The sequence below is a fragment of the Lissotriton vulgaris genome, chromosome 8 (genome assembly GCF_964263255.1).
Source record: "Lissotriton vulgaris chromosome 8, aLisVul1.2, whole genome shotgun sequence".
Lineage (NCBI taxonomy): Eukaryota > Metazoa > Chordata > Amphibia > Caudata > Salamandridae > Lissotriton > Lissotriton vulgaris.
In genome coordinates this window covers 382,495,792-382,515,713 of record NC_141696.1, presented here as the reverse complement: position 1 = coordinate 382,515,713, position 19,922 = coordinate 382,495,792, and the positions used below count along the sequence as shown (strand labels likewise).

Sequence of the window (19,922 nt, the reverse complement as noted above, 5' to 3'; positions counted from 1 at the left end):
ACGAGTGCCCTCCCAGAAGGCACGTCTGTGCCAGCTCGTTGACGCTGCTGGGGATGCACGCGCAGATATGCCCCTGTTTCGGCTTCTTTATTTGGCCACATTTCTTGCCAGGTGCAACTAGAAAGGCGCGTGCAGAAAATGCTGCATGCTGTGATATAGTGAGCGTGTGCGTGAAAAAAGTTGACCCCAAATATACGCGCTAAGGCGGAGTTTACCAATCAGCAATGAATTGTGCGTGATGAATATGAAATGTGGTACATTCCTGCCAGTAGCCGCTGCAGACTGAAACTGCAAGTGCATGCGTTTTGCCCCAGTGATCAGAAACGTCTCCACACACACACACACCACACTCTCTCACTCCCCTCTGGCACCTGGAATAGGGCGCCACACATTCTGGGTCTCTCATTGCACCCATGTGGGGGTTCTGCTTGCCAGGCAGGTGCTTGGTCCTGGGAGCCTTTGTTGCTGATTTCTAAGAGAATATTTTATCCGGCGCCTTGATTGCACCTTATTTTGCGAGAAGCCAGCAAGCATCACATGTCTCCCACTGGCATCTCTCCGCACGGACCTGTGTGTAGCAGAGCGTGTCACCGCCACCTCCTGCGGCTGGGGTTTCTTTCGAACCAAACCATGCTCTGAAACATCAGAATCCATGGGGAAGACTGCAATGCTTGGGAAAAGAGCTATATGTCCACCATGTACATTGCTGTGTTAAAGAAATCCATGCACAGTAAGTAACGCGGCTCATCCTGAAACCTTTTTTTTCTGTGTGAAGCAGGCAGTTTCTTCATTGTTTCCCTCCCGTTGCTGTGTTAACAGATACTATTTGATAGTACTACAGTAGTATGTGTTTTTGCTTGTCATGCTGGGCGCGAGCAGTGGGTGTGTGTTTTAGAGGGGTGGGAGGCAAGCCTATAGCTGAAGGTAAATGACTCTTGCATACAATTGTATCTGCCGCATGCACACACCGCTTGAATGTGCACACCGACCAAATATTGCTAATTTAACTGTATATCTGCTGTGAGTTCAGGTGCAGGTCGGCGTTTACCTTGATTTTTTAGACATATTTTGTCACTGATTTACGCACACATGCATGTGCATCTACACACGTACGCACGCATATCCATATATATTGCATAGATACATAAATGTCATCTTCATGGAATTATCTTGAGCGAGGCTCTCCTGTGTGCATGTATTCACGAAATCTATGTCCAACTATTTAGTATCCACATATATTTAGCAGGGGAAGGGGATTCTAAAACAGTTTTCAAGATTCAGTTTGACACATTCTGTGCCATTCTTTACATTACATTTCTTACATATCGCACATATTTCCACACAGCCAGTAAGTAGTTTTCGGTTCTACAACATCTGGATAGCAAAACTTATTCTGATATTTTATTAGCCAATCCATATAATGTTATAATGGTCGTTGTATTCTGTAAAGCAACAGTGTTCGGTATATTGTAAGCAGACGAGGCACACAAATACAAAAATACCACAGGACATCGACAGGGGATAATATTTTTTTCTTTTCTGGAAGGTGCATAACTGTTGTTTTTCCCTTTTTTTAAAAAAAACATTTACGATGTGTTCGACAGCTCAGCAATTTTATTGAATGCAGGTTTTCTTTGACCTTTCGGAATGTATACTGAGTTTGACTGTTCTATTCACAAAACAAAGCACAATATATTCAAATAAAAAACTGAAAATGCTGTGTGTGGCATAGTGACATTTTTGCCTTACGAAAGCATCATTGAAAAACTGGTGAAGGGAAGCTTAAAAATGTCCACTTTCCCTTCTTACCCATCTCTTGTGACCTTGCAGCTTATGCGCCTGCCTGTGCAGCAGCTCTTCTGCTGTGCTGGTTGGTTGAGAGTTATCTGATTGACAGAGGCTGTCTGTAGTTGAAGATTAGAGCAAGTGGGGATGAGGTGGGAGTGCCCGTGGAAGCTCCACCTATTTTTAGCATAGTAAGGTACAGTTGCCTCTGTCTGGATGATATGACTTTTGCAGTAAGGACTGCGGATTATGTAACGGCTAGAACATGCCTCAACTATAACTCAGATCTCGTGTGGAAAAAATGTACATGCTAAATGTTTAGTCTGTTTTCAGCGTAAGTGATTACACATTGATCGGTCAATCATTGCCAATTACTGCTACATCCCTTGTGAAAGCCCTACATGAGCTAAGGACCTCCTCTCCCAAGTGACCTGAAATGCACGCTCGCCCTTTAAACTAAAGAATATTTCCCCAGCCTTATAAAAAGCATTTTTTTTATTTCATTTCCATTCCCACCCCCTAGGGACGTCTGATAGCTGTACAGACGAGGGATTTACTTAGAGTGTGGAAACAGGTTTAATTTACTATCCCAACACCTTCCCTACTATCCACGGGGACTGGTGTTGGAATAGTAAATTAAATTATTTAATTTTGCGCCCCCCCAGCGCAATGGGTGGTAACAACTTTCGTTGTTACGACCACGTTGTAATGGTAGGTCGTGGTAAACGTATGCGTTCTAACGTCATACATCCTTGCGGTTGTCACATGGAGGAATAGTATGCCCATTCCAAATTTTTTTTTTACAGTGTAGCAACAGGTAACACAATCCTGATAAAAAGAGGCAAATAGAAAATCATATAAGTGCTGAACACTGGGAAGCATATTTACAGCTGGGAGTGCAAAACCAAATGTATTAATCTATATGTAGAAAGAGTCAAGGCATGCAAAAATAATACTTATATGCAGTGCTGAAAACAGGTACCACCATCCCATCAACAGGCTGGCTTTTACAAGGGATCTTGATAAAAAAGCAGTGATGCGCATGGGTGATTTACCCTTTTTATACTCTTTTTGTTTTTAGAGTTTTAGGGACTTGTAGTTGAAAACCCCTCGTCTTGAAGCATGGGCATCTCCCAATATTTTAAGCATGTTGTGAAAGCGAGGGTGTCATGTGTATCTTCTCCACTAGAATACCCAATTCATTTTATTGTCATTCAGAATTAAGAGTATTATTTGTTATATCATTGTGCATGTTTATTCCTTTGTCTGGTGGAAGGGTTGACTAGCCATTAGGTACTAAGATGCTTATTTGATATTGGGCTCGTTGCTATATTGGGTTCATTTCCACAATAGCCTGTTCAAGGTAGTCCTGCATGGGATGGTGATCCCATGACCTCCCTTCCTTCATATTGTTCATTAGAAATGGTACATTTACTTTGTTAGGCTGAGTGCAATAATGCTAGTATTGCCTATAAAAAGGAAAACTTGCTACTTCCTACAACAGTAATGACAACTGTAGCTGGCTACTGGAGGTGACTGCTCAACGCTCTAGAACTTGAGTGGGGTTGTAGTTCAAGACAAGTGGGATTCCAAGTACTGGAACTTAGGAGGCTGTCTTACTGCATCAAAGGGTGGTGGCCAAAGCAAGCTCTTCTTAGAGAAGGTTGGAGGTTGTAGAGCAATGTTGCCACTACAAATACCATTGGTTAGCCAGTTCTTGCTCCTTATTTTCCTGGTCTTCCTTATGTGAGAGCTGAGTTGGTTACCTCCATGCAAGATGTTGTATAAAGACTACTCCATTGCTTCCTCATGCCATGCCGTCTTCCCAGGCTCCAGATGCACTAAAGTGCAGGTCATTCTGCTTCTTATAACAGATGATGCAGAAGTTCCTTCTCCAGAATGAGAAGACCCCAAAACCCTATGACTGGTAGGGTCATAGAAAGTAAATAACTGTATGAGCCTAGTTCACATTGTCGGCATAAAATAACTGTGTCCTGCCCCTCCTACACTATGCAACCTGATCTTGCCCTAAAGCTTTTTTATGTAAAGATTAACAGGCATATTGTAGCAGTATCTTTTAGCTTGATCTTTCAGCCATATAGCCTTGGGAAAAACGGAGTCTCCAGCACAAATCATCTAAGCCCCTAATCTATCTTAGTTTAAGCACTTTGCGTTTTACCATTTCTTAACAGCCTAAAGTTTCTTTTCACTACTCTAGCTCAAATGGTATTTATACCAACTTTCTGCTCAGTTTTTGTAATTAGTTATGGCGTCCAGAGGCTGACCGGTTTGGGACACGTATCTTTTTACTGACATTATTTTATTACATTTTTAGTTATTTGCTTGTCTTTGGGCTCATTACAAATTGCTATCTATGTGTATAAGCAAGGTTTTGGGATCGGATGAGTTTAATATGGATTACGGTCATTTTTCACTAACAGCCCATGCCTTTTGTTTATCTCCTTCCTTTACCCCTTGATTTTAAAATGAGATTATACAACTTTTTAGATGTGCATTCTACACATATTTGATAGTGCATTTTATTCTTTGTGTAGCAACGGCTGCGTAATAAGCCACATAAGCATCATAATTATTATTGCTCTATTTCTTTTCTTCTCCTAAAGCAGTATTTGTTTAATTTCACAATAATGTTTTTTTTTTAAGGAAGGAAAAGAGTTAATGAATTATCACCATAAACTCATGTTAAAAGTATTACTCAGAAGAGATTCTTTCTCAATGCATAGGGATTAACAAGATCCATTTTATCATTCAAAACCTGATTTATCAATTTTCTAGGACAACAGGAAATATATCATCAGCTGATTCAGTGGATAGAAAAGTCAAATTTCTTAAATTAACATACTGAGCCATGCTTATGGGATCTCAACTGAGGCATCTGTGGTCATTTACTGTCCAGTCATTGCTAAAGGAATTCAAAAGCACATATGAGGGCTTCTGGAAATGTGCTGACTGCCAACAAACACTAGACATATGTGAATGCATGCCTGCATGCCTTCTGACCAACACCCCATTTGTTTGTCTTTAGCTGCATTATCTTCCACCCTGGCTTAAAATTTAGATCAGTGGGCCCTAGAGGTGTTCAGCTAATGACATACTGAAAACAGACATTGTATGTTCTAATGTTTGCATAGCCTTTCCATGGTAAAGCAAAGGGTTCAGAGGAAGATAATGTCTTCCGAGACAGAGTCCTTGTGTACTCGCCTCAAGAAGTGAGATAAGGGAGTTACTAATTTGAAGCTAGTTTTGTTCCAGGCAGTACAACGTGCAACAGCCTCTTATTGTGGATACATTTCATCACTTCCCAGTGCCTAAATGCATATGTGTGTCCATGTAACTAACTGGTGCTCATGTAAAGCGCTGCAGTACCTTCAGGTTGAGTTTGCGCTATTTATAACAAGCATTGACAATGCCAATCGGCCTCGCCATTGGGATCTTATATGTATTTAGCTATGCAGCACATTCGCTAAGGGAGAGCGCAATACTCAGCATTTTAGCTGATGTCTGCAGAGGGCTTCTACTGCCTGAAAAAGTGCCTTCCTTATTCATACGCACTTACCCTGACTTCTACTGCGAAAGTGATTCAGCACCCACGCTAATGTGCTGCATAGCTAAATACATATAAGATCCTACTGGCGAGACCGATTGACATCACCAATGCTTGTTTAAATATTTGGGTGGGAACTGTGACTCCAGCGCAACCCCTCCCAAAATTGTTTAAACAAAAAGCTTTTTTTGCCCTGGCAGGGTCACTCTGGGACACAACCCAAGAGGGCTAGGTGATCAGAGTTTACATACCCTACCGCCTTTCCTTATTTTTATTGGTTGTTGTGGGACTCAGCTCAAGCCAACTCCCAAGGTGGTTGCCAACCCTTCCTGTTTTGAAGTGCTGGCAGCTAATCAGTTTGAACATGGAACAGACAGATCCTTAAAACAGTGGAAGAACAATGGGCACACAAGGCTGTAATGAGCAAGCAGGGTCATGGACCTGGATAATGGAAGGCAAGGAGGAGCAGCAAGCTTGGGTGGGGGCAGCACAATGTGAGGTCATGCCCTGCCTACAAATCCACTGAAAAATCCAAAGGTTACAGGGATTTTATAATTAGGCTCACATTTCACTTGTACAAAACCAGTGAAATTCAGAAGTTCAGAAGTTATAGTTGCCTGAGCTAACTATAACTTATGCCCCGCAATGCACTGCTTATGACCTCACATTTTGCATCACTGATTACATGGTCACTGGGGCCAAAATTGGCCCTAGTAGGGAAGCCGTGTGGCACCCATCCTCCTTTCAAATGTGGCCGGGCCCTGGGGATAGCGTCGCTGGTACTGAAATCGGCCAGGGGAAGGAGGCCTTGTGGGCTCCCACCCCATTCAATTTTGGCCGGGGGATGGGTCGTCAGGACAATATTGGCCCGGGGACAGGGGGGCACACAGCCCCTTCCCCATAAAGTAATGGCCGAGCCCCGGGTATGATCTCACAGCGGTCGTTCTGGCCCTGATGCTTATTTGCAAAATTTAAACATCAACAAGAAGCACTTACAAATGTATTTATAGTAGGGGCCCCAGCTGAAGCTCCACTTCTGTAAAGGACTAATGATTCTGGCTCATATAGTTAATGAGAAAGACCCTTGTTCGGTGGATATTTGCCTCATTGTCGTTCGTTTTTACGTCTTTATTGGAGGATTTATGTTATGTCATATTTCTGGATAAAGACGCACAAGGAACAATCACGTTGCCAAAACGCACACAAGATCACTGGTGACATTTCCTTGTCCTTCATTACGCAGCTGCGGTGGGAAATACCTACTGGACATTTACCCAAGGAGGTAGCACTTAGTAATAAACCAGTAGCAAGTACTCCGCTTGATTAGATATTTTGTGCAAAACTGTGGAGTCTTGCAGGATTAAGTCGCAGGTGCGGTTCCTTTGTGGCCAAGTCATTTAAATAGCTACTGACGCATCCACGCAGACACTTAGACATATACTCACATACTCAGGTGCTAACACACCTAGTGACAGACCCACTCACACACCCACACAAAGACCTACTCAAAACATTCTCACATGCACCTATACATCTACTCAGACACTCATGCACCCATACAAAGACACACTCGGAAACTCTCACACCCACTCCCAAAACTAACTAAGGTACTCAAACACCCTTTCACAGAACCACCCAGACACTTTCACAGCACCACCCAGACACTTTCACAGCCACTCACAGACCCATTTAGATGCTCATGCACCCACTCAAAGACCCACTGAGAGACTCATGCATCCACTTACAGACCACACTCTCCCATTCAAGCACTCACTCACAGACTGTCTTACACTCATGGAGGCACTCAGACACCCACTTAGACACCCACTCACAGATAATTTCAGACACTTATGCACCAACTCAGACACTCACACACCACTCACACATCCAGTGAAAACACTTATACAGACTCTCCCAGACCCACTCACACACCCACTAGCAGACCCACTGAGACACTCTCTTACTCACTCACAGACCCACTAAGACACTCATGCTCTCACACATTCACTCTCAAAGGCTACAGGTTACAGTAGGGAAATAACGTGAAAAATCTGAAGAAATTCACAACAAAACCCAAAGGTTACAGGGATGGAATAGTTAGGAAATAGAATAAAAACCACCTTATAAATTTACTGAAAAATCCAAAGGTTACTGAGATGTCATATTGGGCTCATATTTCACTCGTACAAAAGCAGAGAAATTCAGCAATTATATTTACCTGAGCTAACTATAACTTACTCCCTTGCAATGCACTGCTTATGACCTCATAAATTCTATCACTCATGACATCTCTCTCTCTCTCTATATATATATCTATGTATATATATCTTATAACAAAAGCCCCGTGAAATATGGACAACTCTGAGCACACAACAGACACCCGGCATTGAGGAAGGCAGCCGCCGAAACGCGTCTGCCAGGGGCTGTGAATGTGTGGGCATCGTGTTAATGCCTTTGCTGTATCCTGGTGGCATTAAATTTGCATTTGAGCAACCCTAGCATGTGTCAGACCCGTTCTTAAACTGGGCGGGATTGGAAGAGTATTGTTGGTGGAGGTCGGCTCCGCATTCTGGCACACCCCTCGTTCAGGAGCTCCACGTATGTCGGCACCTTCTTTGGTTAAGGGTGCATGGACTGCACAATGTGGCGCCCCCCCGTTGGACTGTTGGTATAGGTATCGGGGAGAGGGAGCAGATAGTCTGCTGAGAGGGTTGCCCAGCAACGATGGAATCCTCCCTGGTGATCTCGCAAATTCATAGGAGCGGCAGATCGGAGAGCATTATTATATGCCAAGGCGGGTCACTGTACCTTGTTTTGAACTCTGAACTGGCATGCTCCATACAGCAGGATTTGTGAACAGCATCCGAGGATCTCATAATAAGAACGCGGCAAAGTATTTGCTGGAAGGAACTTTCCCTGTCCGCTTTCTATTGCTACAACATGTAGCCAATGGGATTCCTCGGTAGGACTTTATACTAAAAGCCCCGCGAAAAATTGACAACTCTGAGCACAGTCGTCTGAGCTGTCTGGGGAGGCCTCCCCAGACAGCTCGGACGACTGTGCGGAGACACTGACGGACAGAGCGGTGCGCCTCTTAACCTGAGCTCCTGCCAGGTGGGGTGAAGCGCTATCATCACTACAAATGGTATGTGGTGGAATATGATACCTGAAAACAGCAGGTGATATTGATTTTAATCTTTCACTTTATAAGCAGTAGTTACCATCTGGTCCTGAAGAAAGCATTTAGAACTATTCTTCTTTTATGCAGAAACATGTCGATCTATTGCTCACAGATATTTTGTTAAATCTGTTTTTTCACACCTTATGTTTTTAGATTTGGACAACTGGGAGACACCATTAAAACTTATAATAACCTACTCAGTTGACCCAATTTTACCTTTATTCACTTTATTCACTATTTTTATTTACACTGCTTATTCAGTAGCCATAAAATTCATTCACATTGATCTTATTACCACCCTTTCTTGACAACACATATTTTCGAAAAATACACATAGTCTTAAGAACATCAATAGGCTATTTTGTGTTGTCCTGTCTCCTGGGCAAGGAGAACCCAGATGATGTTAAAAGGGTTGGTACAGGACGGTTACAGATGGGAATATTTACTCTTGCCCTAGAGCTTACACCTAGCTATCACATGTCACATTTTGTTGCATTTTGGGCTTTCACTACTCTGTCTGTATTGTGTTGAGGTTTAGACTGACAGTGACTGACATAGCACATTGACCCCTAGATACTTATTGTGTATTTGAGTATGTTATTTTGGGGTATGTATCTAGTTTGGGTCGTTAAACTTACCCTTGGACCCTTCTCCCAACCACTTTTTGTATTACCAACACTTCAAACCAGGAAGTGTTGTCAGCCATCTTGTGACTCAGTTGAACCGATTGAATTGAGTCACAGAAAAAAAACAATTTAAAAAAAAAAAGAAAAGGGGGCTGAGGAGATACACCCTAACCCCCTAAGACTCTTGGTGGGGGGTGTTACAGAGACACCCCAGGGCCAAAAAAGCTTTAAATAATTTAGTAGGAGTCACGCTGGATCTGTGACTCCAGCAGAAAATGAAGAAAATATATTTTGTATAATCAGCCCCCGGGTGGGCCAGGTCCCGGGGCATTTGCATAATACATGTGGGGGGTACTTGGAACCACCTTTCTAGGGCTTACTAATGCCCATGGGACCACCACCAGCAGCTTTATTTCAAGTAAATGCAGGGAGGCCCTTATGGCCTCACTCACTGCCCTGGGGACCACCACCTCCCTGGGGCTTATATTTTTTATAAATGGGGGGTTATTAGAACAACCACAGACCCGGGAACACCACCTCCCCAGGGTTAATGTGTAATGTAATCAGGTTATCACACAGACCCCCCCCCCATAGCCCCACCAGCCACCACCTACCCGGGGCTTTAAATTTAAATAATGTGGGGGCTGCGCAGAGCCCTCTCAGCCCAAGGAACCGCCTTCTCACAAGGATTTTAACTGAAAAATAATGCAGGGGGCCTTGCAGCACCCTGCAGCACCGGGGACCACCACCTCTCCAGGGAAAATTTGAAGCAACCTTAGAAATTCATTGAAAAAATCAAAGGTCACAGGGACGTTATAGTTAGGCTCAGATTTCACTCATTAAAAAAACAGTGAAAATTAGCAGTTACAGTTACCTGAGCTAAGTACAACTTACGTCCCCGTAATGCACTGCATAAGACCTCATATATTACATCACTAAAGGGATGGTCAGTGATATCACTGATGACATCATCCAGAGAACCACTCATACACTTACTCACACCCCCATTTAACCTCTCATATACAAAGTCATACACCAGAGCAAGCACTCACATACTCATTCACACATTGATACCAGTACTCACACACCCACTCACTCCTCTATAAAGGCATGCAAACACCCACTCACTTGTACAGCCATTCGCACAACCATTCACTCACCCATACAGTCACTCAAACAACCTGTCACGCACTCATAAGGCCAGTCACATAACTACACACTCATCTAAACATCTACTCACAAACCCCCTTATTTACCTAAAAAATCACTCACACCTAAGCATGGGCAAATTTTGCGAATTTGCGATTCGCGAATTTGCGGATTTGCAAATTCGCGATCCACAAAATTTGCGCTTTGCGTGTTCGCGGGGCGCTGTGCGTGTTCACGTTTTTTTTTTCGTTTTTACTTTTTGTTCCCTTCTGCCCTCTGCCCTTCTGCCCTCTGCCCCACTCCTGTTTTATTTTAGGATGGCGCCGGCAAGCTGCCATCCTAAAACAGTTACTAAATTATCAGGAAGCACTAATAGATAAAATAAAGCAGGTGCACCTGCTCAATTGTATCTATTGGTGCTTCCTGATAACTTAGTAACTGTTTTAGGATGGCGCTGGCAGCTTGCCGGCGCCATCCTAAAATAAAACAGGAGTGGGGCAGAGGGCAGAAGGGCAGAGGGCAGAAGGTTAGCTTCAACAGGAAGCACTAATAGATAAAATGAAGCAGGTGCTCGAGCACCTGCTTTATTTTATCTATTAGTGCTTCCTGATGAAGCTAACTTAGTAACTGTTTTAGGATGGCGCTGGCAGCTTGCCGGCGCCATCCTAAAATAGTTACAAGCTTGAAGCTTGAACTTTTGCCCCCAGATCCGTTCGCTCGTGGATTTGCGGTTTTTAGGAAAATTTGCGGGAGTTTGCGGATTGCGAATTTGCCGAAAATCCGCAAGCGGAATGGATTTTACGCTCACACTCACTCACACCCACTCACTCACCCAATCATCCTCTCAGCACAGCCACTCACTCACCCATACAAACCCTTACACACTAACTCACACACAATACAACTACTTACATACCCATTCACACATCCATACAAGCACTCACACATCTACTTACTGATCAATACAGGCATTCACACAGAAACTTACTCTCCAGTGCAGCCACTCAGACACCAACTCACTTAAGCAAACACATACTCAAACAGCACTCTCTCACCCATGCAGCCACTTACACACCAGTCACTCACTTATATAGTCATTCAGACACCAACTTACTCACCCATATGGTCACAACAGACCAACTTACCTACCCATAGAGCTATTCACACTGCCACTCCCTCACCCATACAGCTAGTTACACACACACTAATTCTCTAATACAGCCACTCACACAGCATCTCACTCACCCACACAGCTACTCACATACCCACTTATATACCCATACAGCCACTAACACACTCATATGTGCAAGGATACATACAGTCACACAGCCACTCACATAATATATATTATAAGTAGTGTCACTCATTAGTAGTACACGTGGTGTACTAATTTAACTTTTGTAGTACCTTAGTTTATATGTTTAATAATCGTAAACTCCTACAGAATTCTTACACTCAATGGATGATGTCATCAGAGATGTCATTTGAGATGTCATCAGTGATATCACTGACCATGTCATGAGTGAGGTAATGTGTGAGGTCATAAGCTTTGCATTGCAGGGGCACAAGTTATACTTAGCTCAGGTAACTATGACTGCTGAATTTCACTGGTTTTGTAAGGGAAATCTAAGCCTTTTTATAACGTCCCAGTAACCTTTGGTTTTTTCATATATATACATTACCTACTGGCAGTCGCCAGTAGATAGTTATAGTAAGGACCTAGTTTCCATAGGAAAATCATTTTTGTATTGCTAATAATGTTGGTGTTGTTTTATGAATCTTCACAAAATATGCAAAAGTAGTACAATGCTCACTTCAGCTGCTGTCTTGAAAGTGCCTGGGTGATTCGTCAAAGGGGGACAGAGAAAAAAGGGGGGTCCTAAAACGTGTTTTCCCCATGAAATTTCCCACAGGAATTTCAGACAAGGCTATGGCCTGAACTGCTGAAAGAAATTACACCAAATTTGACAGAAAGGTAGACATGGTCCGGAAAGCAACCTTTTTGTGATTTGCTGTAAATCTGTTCTGCAGTTTTTGATATATTAACTGAAATCCAAATTTGTATGTCTAGGGACGCAAATCCTTCACAGATCCTCTGCATCCTCCACAGATCATCCTTCAATCAATCAAGCAGCATTTGTAAAGTGCAACACTATCACCCCTAGGGGTATCTGGGTGCTGCCTCTGTCGAAGAGCCAGGTCTTGAGCAGTAGCGGTCGGCAGTAGGTGTTTCTATAGGGCGGTGACGTGGGCAGGAGGAGGGGCAGGGTGGGGGGAAATAATGTATGGATTACGGAGTTTTACAGGTAAGTAAACATTTAAATACATAAAACGAATTTCGTTGCGCGCACTGCATCACATTTGGTGATGCAGTGTGCGCAACGAAATTCGTTTTATGTATTTAAATGTTTACTTACCTGTAAAACTCCGTAATCCATACATTATTTCCCCCCACCCTGCCCCTCCTCCTGCCCACGTCACCGCCCTATAGAAACACCTACTGCCGACCGCTACTGGTCTTGAGTCTCTTTTTGAATTCTGCCAGTGCGGGTGCTGTGCACAGCTGGAGGGGAAGGTCATTCTGGGTTTTGGCAGTGATGTAGGAGAAGGAGTGACGACCACTGTGGCTATGATGGATGTGGGGTGTGTGTGTGAGTGAAGAGGTGCGCAGGTGTTTAGACGGTTGGTGGGAACGTTGCTAGTTGATGTATGCAGGTCCTAGGTCATGCAGGACTTTCAAGGCATGCATGAGGATCTTTAACTGTGATTTTGTCTGGGTGGGGAGCTAGTGGAAGTCCCTCAGTTGGGGGGTGATGTGGGTTCATTTGGGGAGGTCCAGGATGAGTCTGGCTGCAGCATTCTGTCTGGTCTGGAGTCGTCTGAGGAGCTGGGTGGAGATGCTGGCATATAGGCATTGCTATAGTCAAGTCGGCTGGTGACTAAGGCCTGAGTGATGATCTTTAGGGTGTTGGGTGGGATCCATCTGAAGATTCTGTGGAGCGGGCAAAGTGTGTGAGAGCAGTAGGAGGGAACTGTGTTGATTTGTCATTTCATGGTTGATTGGCTGTCGTGGAGGATGCTGAGTTTGCATGCATGGTCGGTCAGTGTAGGTGTAGGTCCGAGTTCTGTAAGCCACCAGCTGTGGTCCCTTGCAGAGGTGTACTTCCTGTTGGAGTTGAGGTTGAAGCAGTTGTCTCTCATTCATTTGGCTTTGTTGGTCATGGCATTGCAGAAGTTGGCTTTGGCATTGGAGGGCTCCTCTGTGAATGAGAGAATGAATTGAGTGTCATCTGTGTAGGAGATTATGCTGAGTCTGTGGGATCTGATGATGTCTGCGGAGGGGGCCATGTAGATGTTGAACTAGGGTGAGACTGAGGCATGATCCTTGTGGTATGCTGCACATGATATTGTTGGGTGCGGTAGTGAAGGGAGGCGGTCGGATGCTATGTGTGTGTCCTGTGAGGAAAGAGGCGATCCACTTGTTATATGCCTATGTTGTGGAGTCTGTTGATGAGGGTGTTGTGGGAGACAGTGTTGAATGCTGCGAAAAGGTTAAGGTGGATTAGGGTCACTGTTTCTCCATTGTTGAGGAGTGTTTGTACTTCATAAGTGGTGGCAATCAGCACGGTCTCAGTGCTGTGGTTGGCATGGAATCCTGATTGTGAGGCGTCCAATAGGTGGTTTTGTTCCAGGAATTCAGTGAGCTGCTGACTGATGGCTTTCTTGAGTACTGTGACTGGGTAGGGGGTCAGGGAGATAGGATGATCATTTGTGAGATTGCTTGAGTCAGCATATTTGTGACTTCTTGTGGCAACAGTAATACTGTGATTGGCTGGCCACAACCTCAGAGGAAAGTTGCGGCCACCATTTTGTAAATCGGGACTCGGTTCTAAGTGGGGAAAATACATTTTAAAAGTGATAGAAGGGGTCAGGCTAGAGGTACCCTGACTCCATAGGACTAATGAAGGGGTCTGTGAGGGACTCCAAAAGGACAAGAAATTTTCCAAAATCCTTTTTTTAACCATGCAAGCTTCCGCAGATCCTCCTGGATTTGGGTGGATTAAGGTGGATCAGTGGATCCAGACCACCCAAAGAACATACACTCACTCACAGAACCACACACCTACCCACTTGCCCACCCAGACAACCACTCACACACCCATGCAACCACTTACACAACCCTCAAAAACACTCACACATCCACTCACAGACCCATACAGCTTTCACACACCCACTCACATACCCACTTACACACCCACACCACCACTCACACACCCACTCACACATGCATACAGCCACTTACACACTGATTCATAGACCCACAACACTACTCATACACCCACTCAGCCACTCACACACCTTTTCACACACCCTCAAAGCCACTACCACACCCACTCACAGACCCACGCAGCCAGTCACACACACACACACTCACATACCCACCACACACTCACACACCCACTTACACACCCACACAATGAACCACTCACACACCCCTTCACACACTCAGGTTGCAGGGATGTTATAGTTAGGAAATAGCATTAAAACGCCATAGAAAATCACTGGAAAAAACAGAGGTTACAGGGAAGTTATAGTTAGGAAATAAAATTAAAATCTTTATAACTTGACTGAAAAAGCAGGTTACAGGGATGATATAGTTAGGATCAGATTTTACACACACAAAACTATAGAAATTCAGCCATTATAGTTATCTCAAGTAACTATAACTCGTGCCTTAAACTAACTATAACTCACACACTTGCGATGCACTGCTGATTGCCCCACATAATACACCTCTAATTACATCTTCTATGACATCACTGAAAATATCACAGCAACATTTGCAATGAAGTTATTGATGAGAAAACTATGTACGGCGGGGGTGCCAGTCCAAGGTACCTAGGGCACGAGTAATAGTTACTTGCCATAACTATAACTACAACTGTTGAATTTCTATGGTTTTGAGTGTGTAAAACCAAAAACCTCTCCAAATTCTTACGTAAGAGAGGTAGCTGGCACTCAAAGTCAGGGGGTTACATTCTGTTTATTCCATTAGACCACCTCAGACATAGGACCACCAGAGAGACGCGTTTCAGCAGCAACACTGCATTTTCAGTCTGAAGTGCGCCTTATTGGTGCACTATTTAAGCATTAAAATCAATTGAAACAAACAATGCACTATTTTTGGCAGCAAATCAGCAAACATTCTAATTACTGTAAGGGACGATTCCCCGTTGAACCCATAAAACACCACTGTAGCTCCCAGTATTTAGCGAAAACAACATTGAAGCTCATCTCAAGCTTATCTGTAAAAATGTATATAACTTGCAGTCCATCCTACAGAGAGTTAATCATGCGGTAAAAGCAATTAACACATCATGTTTCAAGGACCCATCATGCATCTTTATAATACATGTAAAAGACGAACCGGAATGTACTTCGAGTCCACTGCTGCTGAAAAGGCTTTAAAGTGTCTACTAATCAAACCAAACAGCACGCACTAGAGTCAGTTATTAAAACAAAATTCATCACAATTAAGCCCTCTTTTAGGCTCGCCCAAGGTCATTTTTCTTGTAAATCATGACTTTCTATTCGAGTGACATCCAGCCCTCGTAATCTGAATGATGCCCTGCACTCAGAGAAAGAAAGCCATGCAACCCTGTATAAAAATCAACAAGAATTACCCCAAACTCCTCACTCGTAAATCACCTTTAAAGAATTGTTGTTTACGGTACAATGCACTCTGCAGTCTAACATGTAAAATATTAACAGATGACAACTTTGAACAAATGCTTCAAGGAGAACAGTAGTATGGGTTTTCCCAGAATAGTCCAAGTGAGATTTATTGTGCCCAAGTATGAAATAAATGGTTTCCATCTTTTTATATTGCATGTTTTATGTATTTGTCCTAAAGAGTGTAATGTATTATTGTTTAACTGGATGTAGGCATATTCAATTTATGCTACTTTTATTCCCTCCAGAAACCACATTTTAGCACATTGTCAAAAGTGTTACTTTAGTCGTCTCAGCCGTTTCTTTACATTAGCACATGCTGATAATATTATTTTACAGGGAAAAGCTGTGTGTGCTATATTGTTGAGTAATGAGATAATAGTTTCTCAATTCAATGTTGGCCTTACACACTACAGTTTTTTCAGTTCTAGTCCAGCAACACAAGTGATTTGCACCACCAAATCCTGAGAGCTAATTGCATCGTTGCATTTATCCAATGACCTAGACCGACGAAAATCATAACATAACAAAGTGGCATTAAGTGGCCTTTAACCCCTTCACTGCGGCGGCTATTCTGCCGCAGTGCTAAGGGGGGAGGGCGGCCGAGCGGCGGGCGCATGCTGGTGACGGAACCAGGGCCAGTCCTAGGATTTCCGGGGCCCTGGGCAAAAGGGAATGTGCGAGGCCCCTGAAATTTACATAAGTGACACCTTCTGATCTCGGGAAGCTGCTTTGTGCAGACTCCAACTGGGCCCCAGCTCCTCCTCTAAGCCACCCCAAACACCTCTTGTACAGCCCATTTCGGACTGAAGGTGTGAGAATTGCTTGGAGGCTGAGTTAAACCTATATGGGTTAAAGTGCCGACAATGGGCGCCCTGCCGAGTCTCTGAATGGGCAGCCCAAGAGGTGTCTCCCTCCCCTAGGCCTTCCCACGCCATCCCTTAGAGGCTCCATGAGCCCAATTGTTAAGAGACGCATTTCTTTCACTTTGATCGGCAGGGGTACACAAGGACTGGTGGGGTGTTGCCATTGTGTGGGGCCCCATCCTGGTAGGCAGAGTGCGAGTTACAGCCTGAGTTGGAAGTGACGATGATCCTGAATTTGTGACAGCCAGTTATTCATTCATGCCATTCAGCAACACTGGGGCTATTTAATGGCTGTCATGTTCAGAATATTAATTAAGTTTTACTACACAAAACGAGAACAACAGCAAGAGTAAATAGAAAGCAGTTAATCTGTGTAGAAAATATAACATGAATACAGTTCAGAAAAACGTTTATATAGTCACAGTTGAGTCTGGTGTGTGATTGCACGTTTATCCTGGTTTCTGTGACTACAAACAATTGGCAAGACACTCCCATCGAAATCACCAATCGACAAGCTCTGTTGCCCAGTGTTGACTTTTGTTAATTATCAGTCTACTCTGTTCTTTGACCTTCCTATGGAAAAAAATATCACCTTTGAGCTACTATGAAACTGTTAGATTGTCAGATAAGTAGCTGAAGGACATTTACAGGTAATGGCACAAAACAATGTGCACCATCAGGTAGTGAGCGCGATGAGAGTGCTGTGCGCACTGCGCAGCGCTTTTCTCCCATGATGTTTATAATTTATTTATTCCCACTGCTCGCAACTGCGGGGCCGGCGGCTGGGTCCCCCTGAGCGCGAGTCCCTGGGCAGCTGCCCATACCGCCCATGGCTAGGACCGGCCCTGGACGGAACTGCTCCGTCACCAGCGCCGGTTGCGCTGTGCTTATGACGGAGCGGTTCTGTCATGGCCCCGCCCGCTCAATAGAACGCGCCGCGCAGGTGCGGCGGCCGGGCCATGACGGAACCGCTCCGTCATCAGCGCAGCGTGACCGCGGCTGATGACGGAGCGGTTCCGTCATCAGCAGTGGAGGGGTTAACATGAAAGGAAGCAATATCACAGGACCTACTATCGCAGGAAGAGTAGCACAAATGGTACATAAAACAATGGAAAACTTGGGGCCCGATTTAAAGTACCCTATCCGAAAAACTCTCCATCAGCTCACCCTGTTTGGAGTAGGGAGGATCGAGTCAGCTTTCAGTTGGCAGGACCCCCTTTCGCGCCATCGACAAAAAGCTTGCTTCAACTGTATAATGCAGTCCTGGCCATTGTAGTAAAAGCGTCAAACCATCTGCCCTGTTTAAGGCTGACATTCTGAAGTCCTTTCTTCTGTTCAGGAATGCCAGTGAAATCCTGGTAGTGGAAAACAGGAAAATGCAAATAATGACCCCACAATCAAAGAAAAATGTCCTGGGTTTTGGGATCATTAGTTATTTGTTATTCAAAAACAAAGTTCCATTTGGGAATTTGTTTCTGAAAAACAATGTTTGCTGGAGGGCCATCAAAGCCTACGGAAGCCGCCCACCAAACTTTAGGTATCTTTAAATTTGTTCAGACGGTAGTCCACCTAGGTGGAATTCATAATATCCTCTGTCACAATGATGGACATCAAGCCATCCAATAAACCCAAAATCAGTTCCCCAGTAACATTACTTATCAATCTGGAAATAGTGAAATAAGAAATAGAGTTATATCACTTGAGATTTCATTGGAGATGTTCCCATATCAAATTGAAGATTAGTTCCACGTATGCACTGTCATGTTAAATAGGCATCCCAAACTAATCTACTGTAGAAGCTGAAAAACACTGCAGTATCATACTGAAAATGGTAGCCAATGTGCCAGTGCCACATGATGCCAAAATCATGAAGCTATTTAATAGAAATAGAAAATTCAAACAGGCATATAATGCTGGGTTAGTATGCCATATGTTTAAGTGCCTCATAGAGAAGCCTCGTTCTGTTTTCCCGAATGAAGATCACAGTACAAATGTGACAAGATATACCTACATTGAGTTCTTGATGAAAAGGGAAAGATCTTTATGTTGGCCTACTGCTCAAAATGCATGCAAATTGAAAAAAATAAACAGATTAATGGTAATCTTATGCACTACATATCAAGAACTTACTGAACTGATTTGTTTGGAAAGGGAGAATGGAACAGCACATATCTAATCAGTGTGCCACGTATAAAAAGGCTTTCAACTTTAACAGTTTACTATATGCCCCAGTGTATTAGTCTATCCAGAAATCTGGTAGCAAAGCAACTGATCAAAAGCAGGCAACAGATTTATAGACTTTTCAGGACATTGGCAAAAGTGTACTGTTAATATAATTGTTGACATTCCGGGTTCATCAGAAACTTTTGATATGGATCCACTCATGCCATTTTATGAAACAGAAGCTCATACATTATTTGGTGGGGAACAAGGTTGCAGGAGAGATCAAACTTGAGAATTGACCAAGAAAGGTTTAAGCTCCCACAGAGAATGCATCTACTTGGTGTTTGAAAGTGGACCAGTATAGTCGTTTTCCTAAGTGACGGACATAGGTGTTTATTGTGGGTGGTGGATGACGTAGGAAGCTCATTTCACTCCTACCCTGATGGAACTCCACTACTCCCCTTGCCCCTCTTTGCCATTTTCAAGATGAGTGCTTCATTTACAAAGCCATCATGACTAACACTATCTAACTGAAAAGCTCACCATCTTTTGTGCCTCGATGCACACCCAGAACCAGGGCACCATGTCCTGGTTTTGGACAAAGTGAAAATAAATAAATAAGCAAGGAAACAGGCTTTCCTCTGAGTATGCATGCAGGATCTGCAACAACATCCCATGTACAACCATACTGCCCACATTTTGCTCCAAATCATAAAAGAGCTGTGGGCACATTTCTTTAAAGAAGATTAACTCCTCTTGCCAAGGTCGACGTTATACAAAAAGCACAAACTTATATACATCACTAGCAGGAGCGGCAGATTCTGCCTGTGGCAGGCCGGAACTAACACTGTGGT

General features: G+C 43.7%; 1 protein-coding gene across 1 annotated transcript in view; it reads left to right on the top strand.

The window, feature by feature from the left end:
• Positions 1–376: 376 nt before the first annotated feature.
• MYO16 (myosin XVI) overlaps positions 377–19,922 on the top strand; it is a 2,821,299-nt gene continuing 2,801,753 nt past the window's right edge. Inside the window, exon 1 of the mRNA XM_086934162.1 lies at positions 377–730. Coding sequence (XP_086790288.1) covers positions 688–730 — 43 coding nt within the window. The 5' untranslated portion in view covers positions 377–687. The remainder of the gene's footprint in view (positions 731–19,922) is intronic.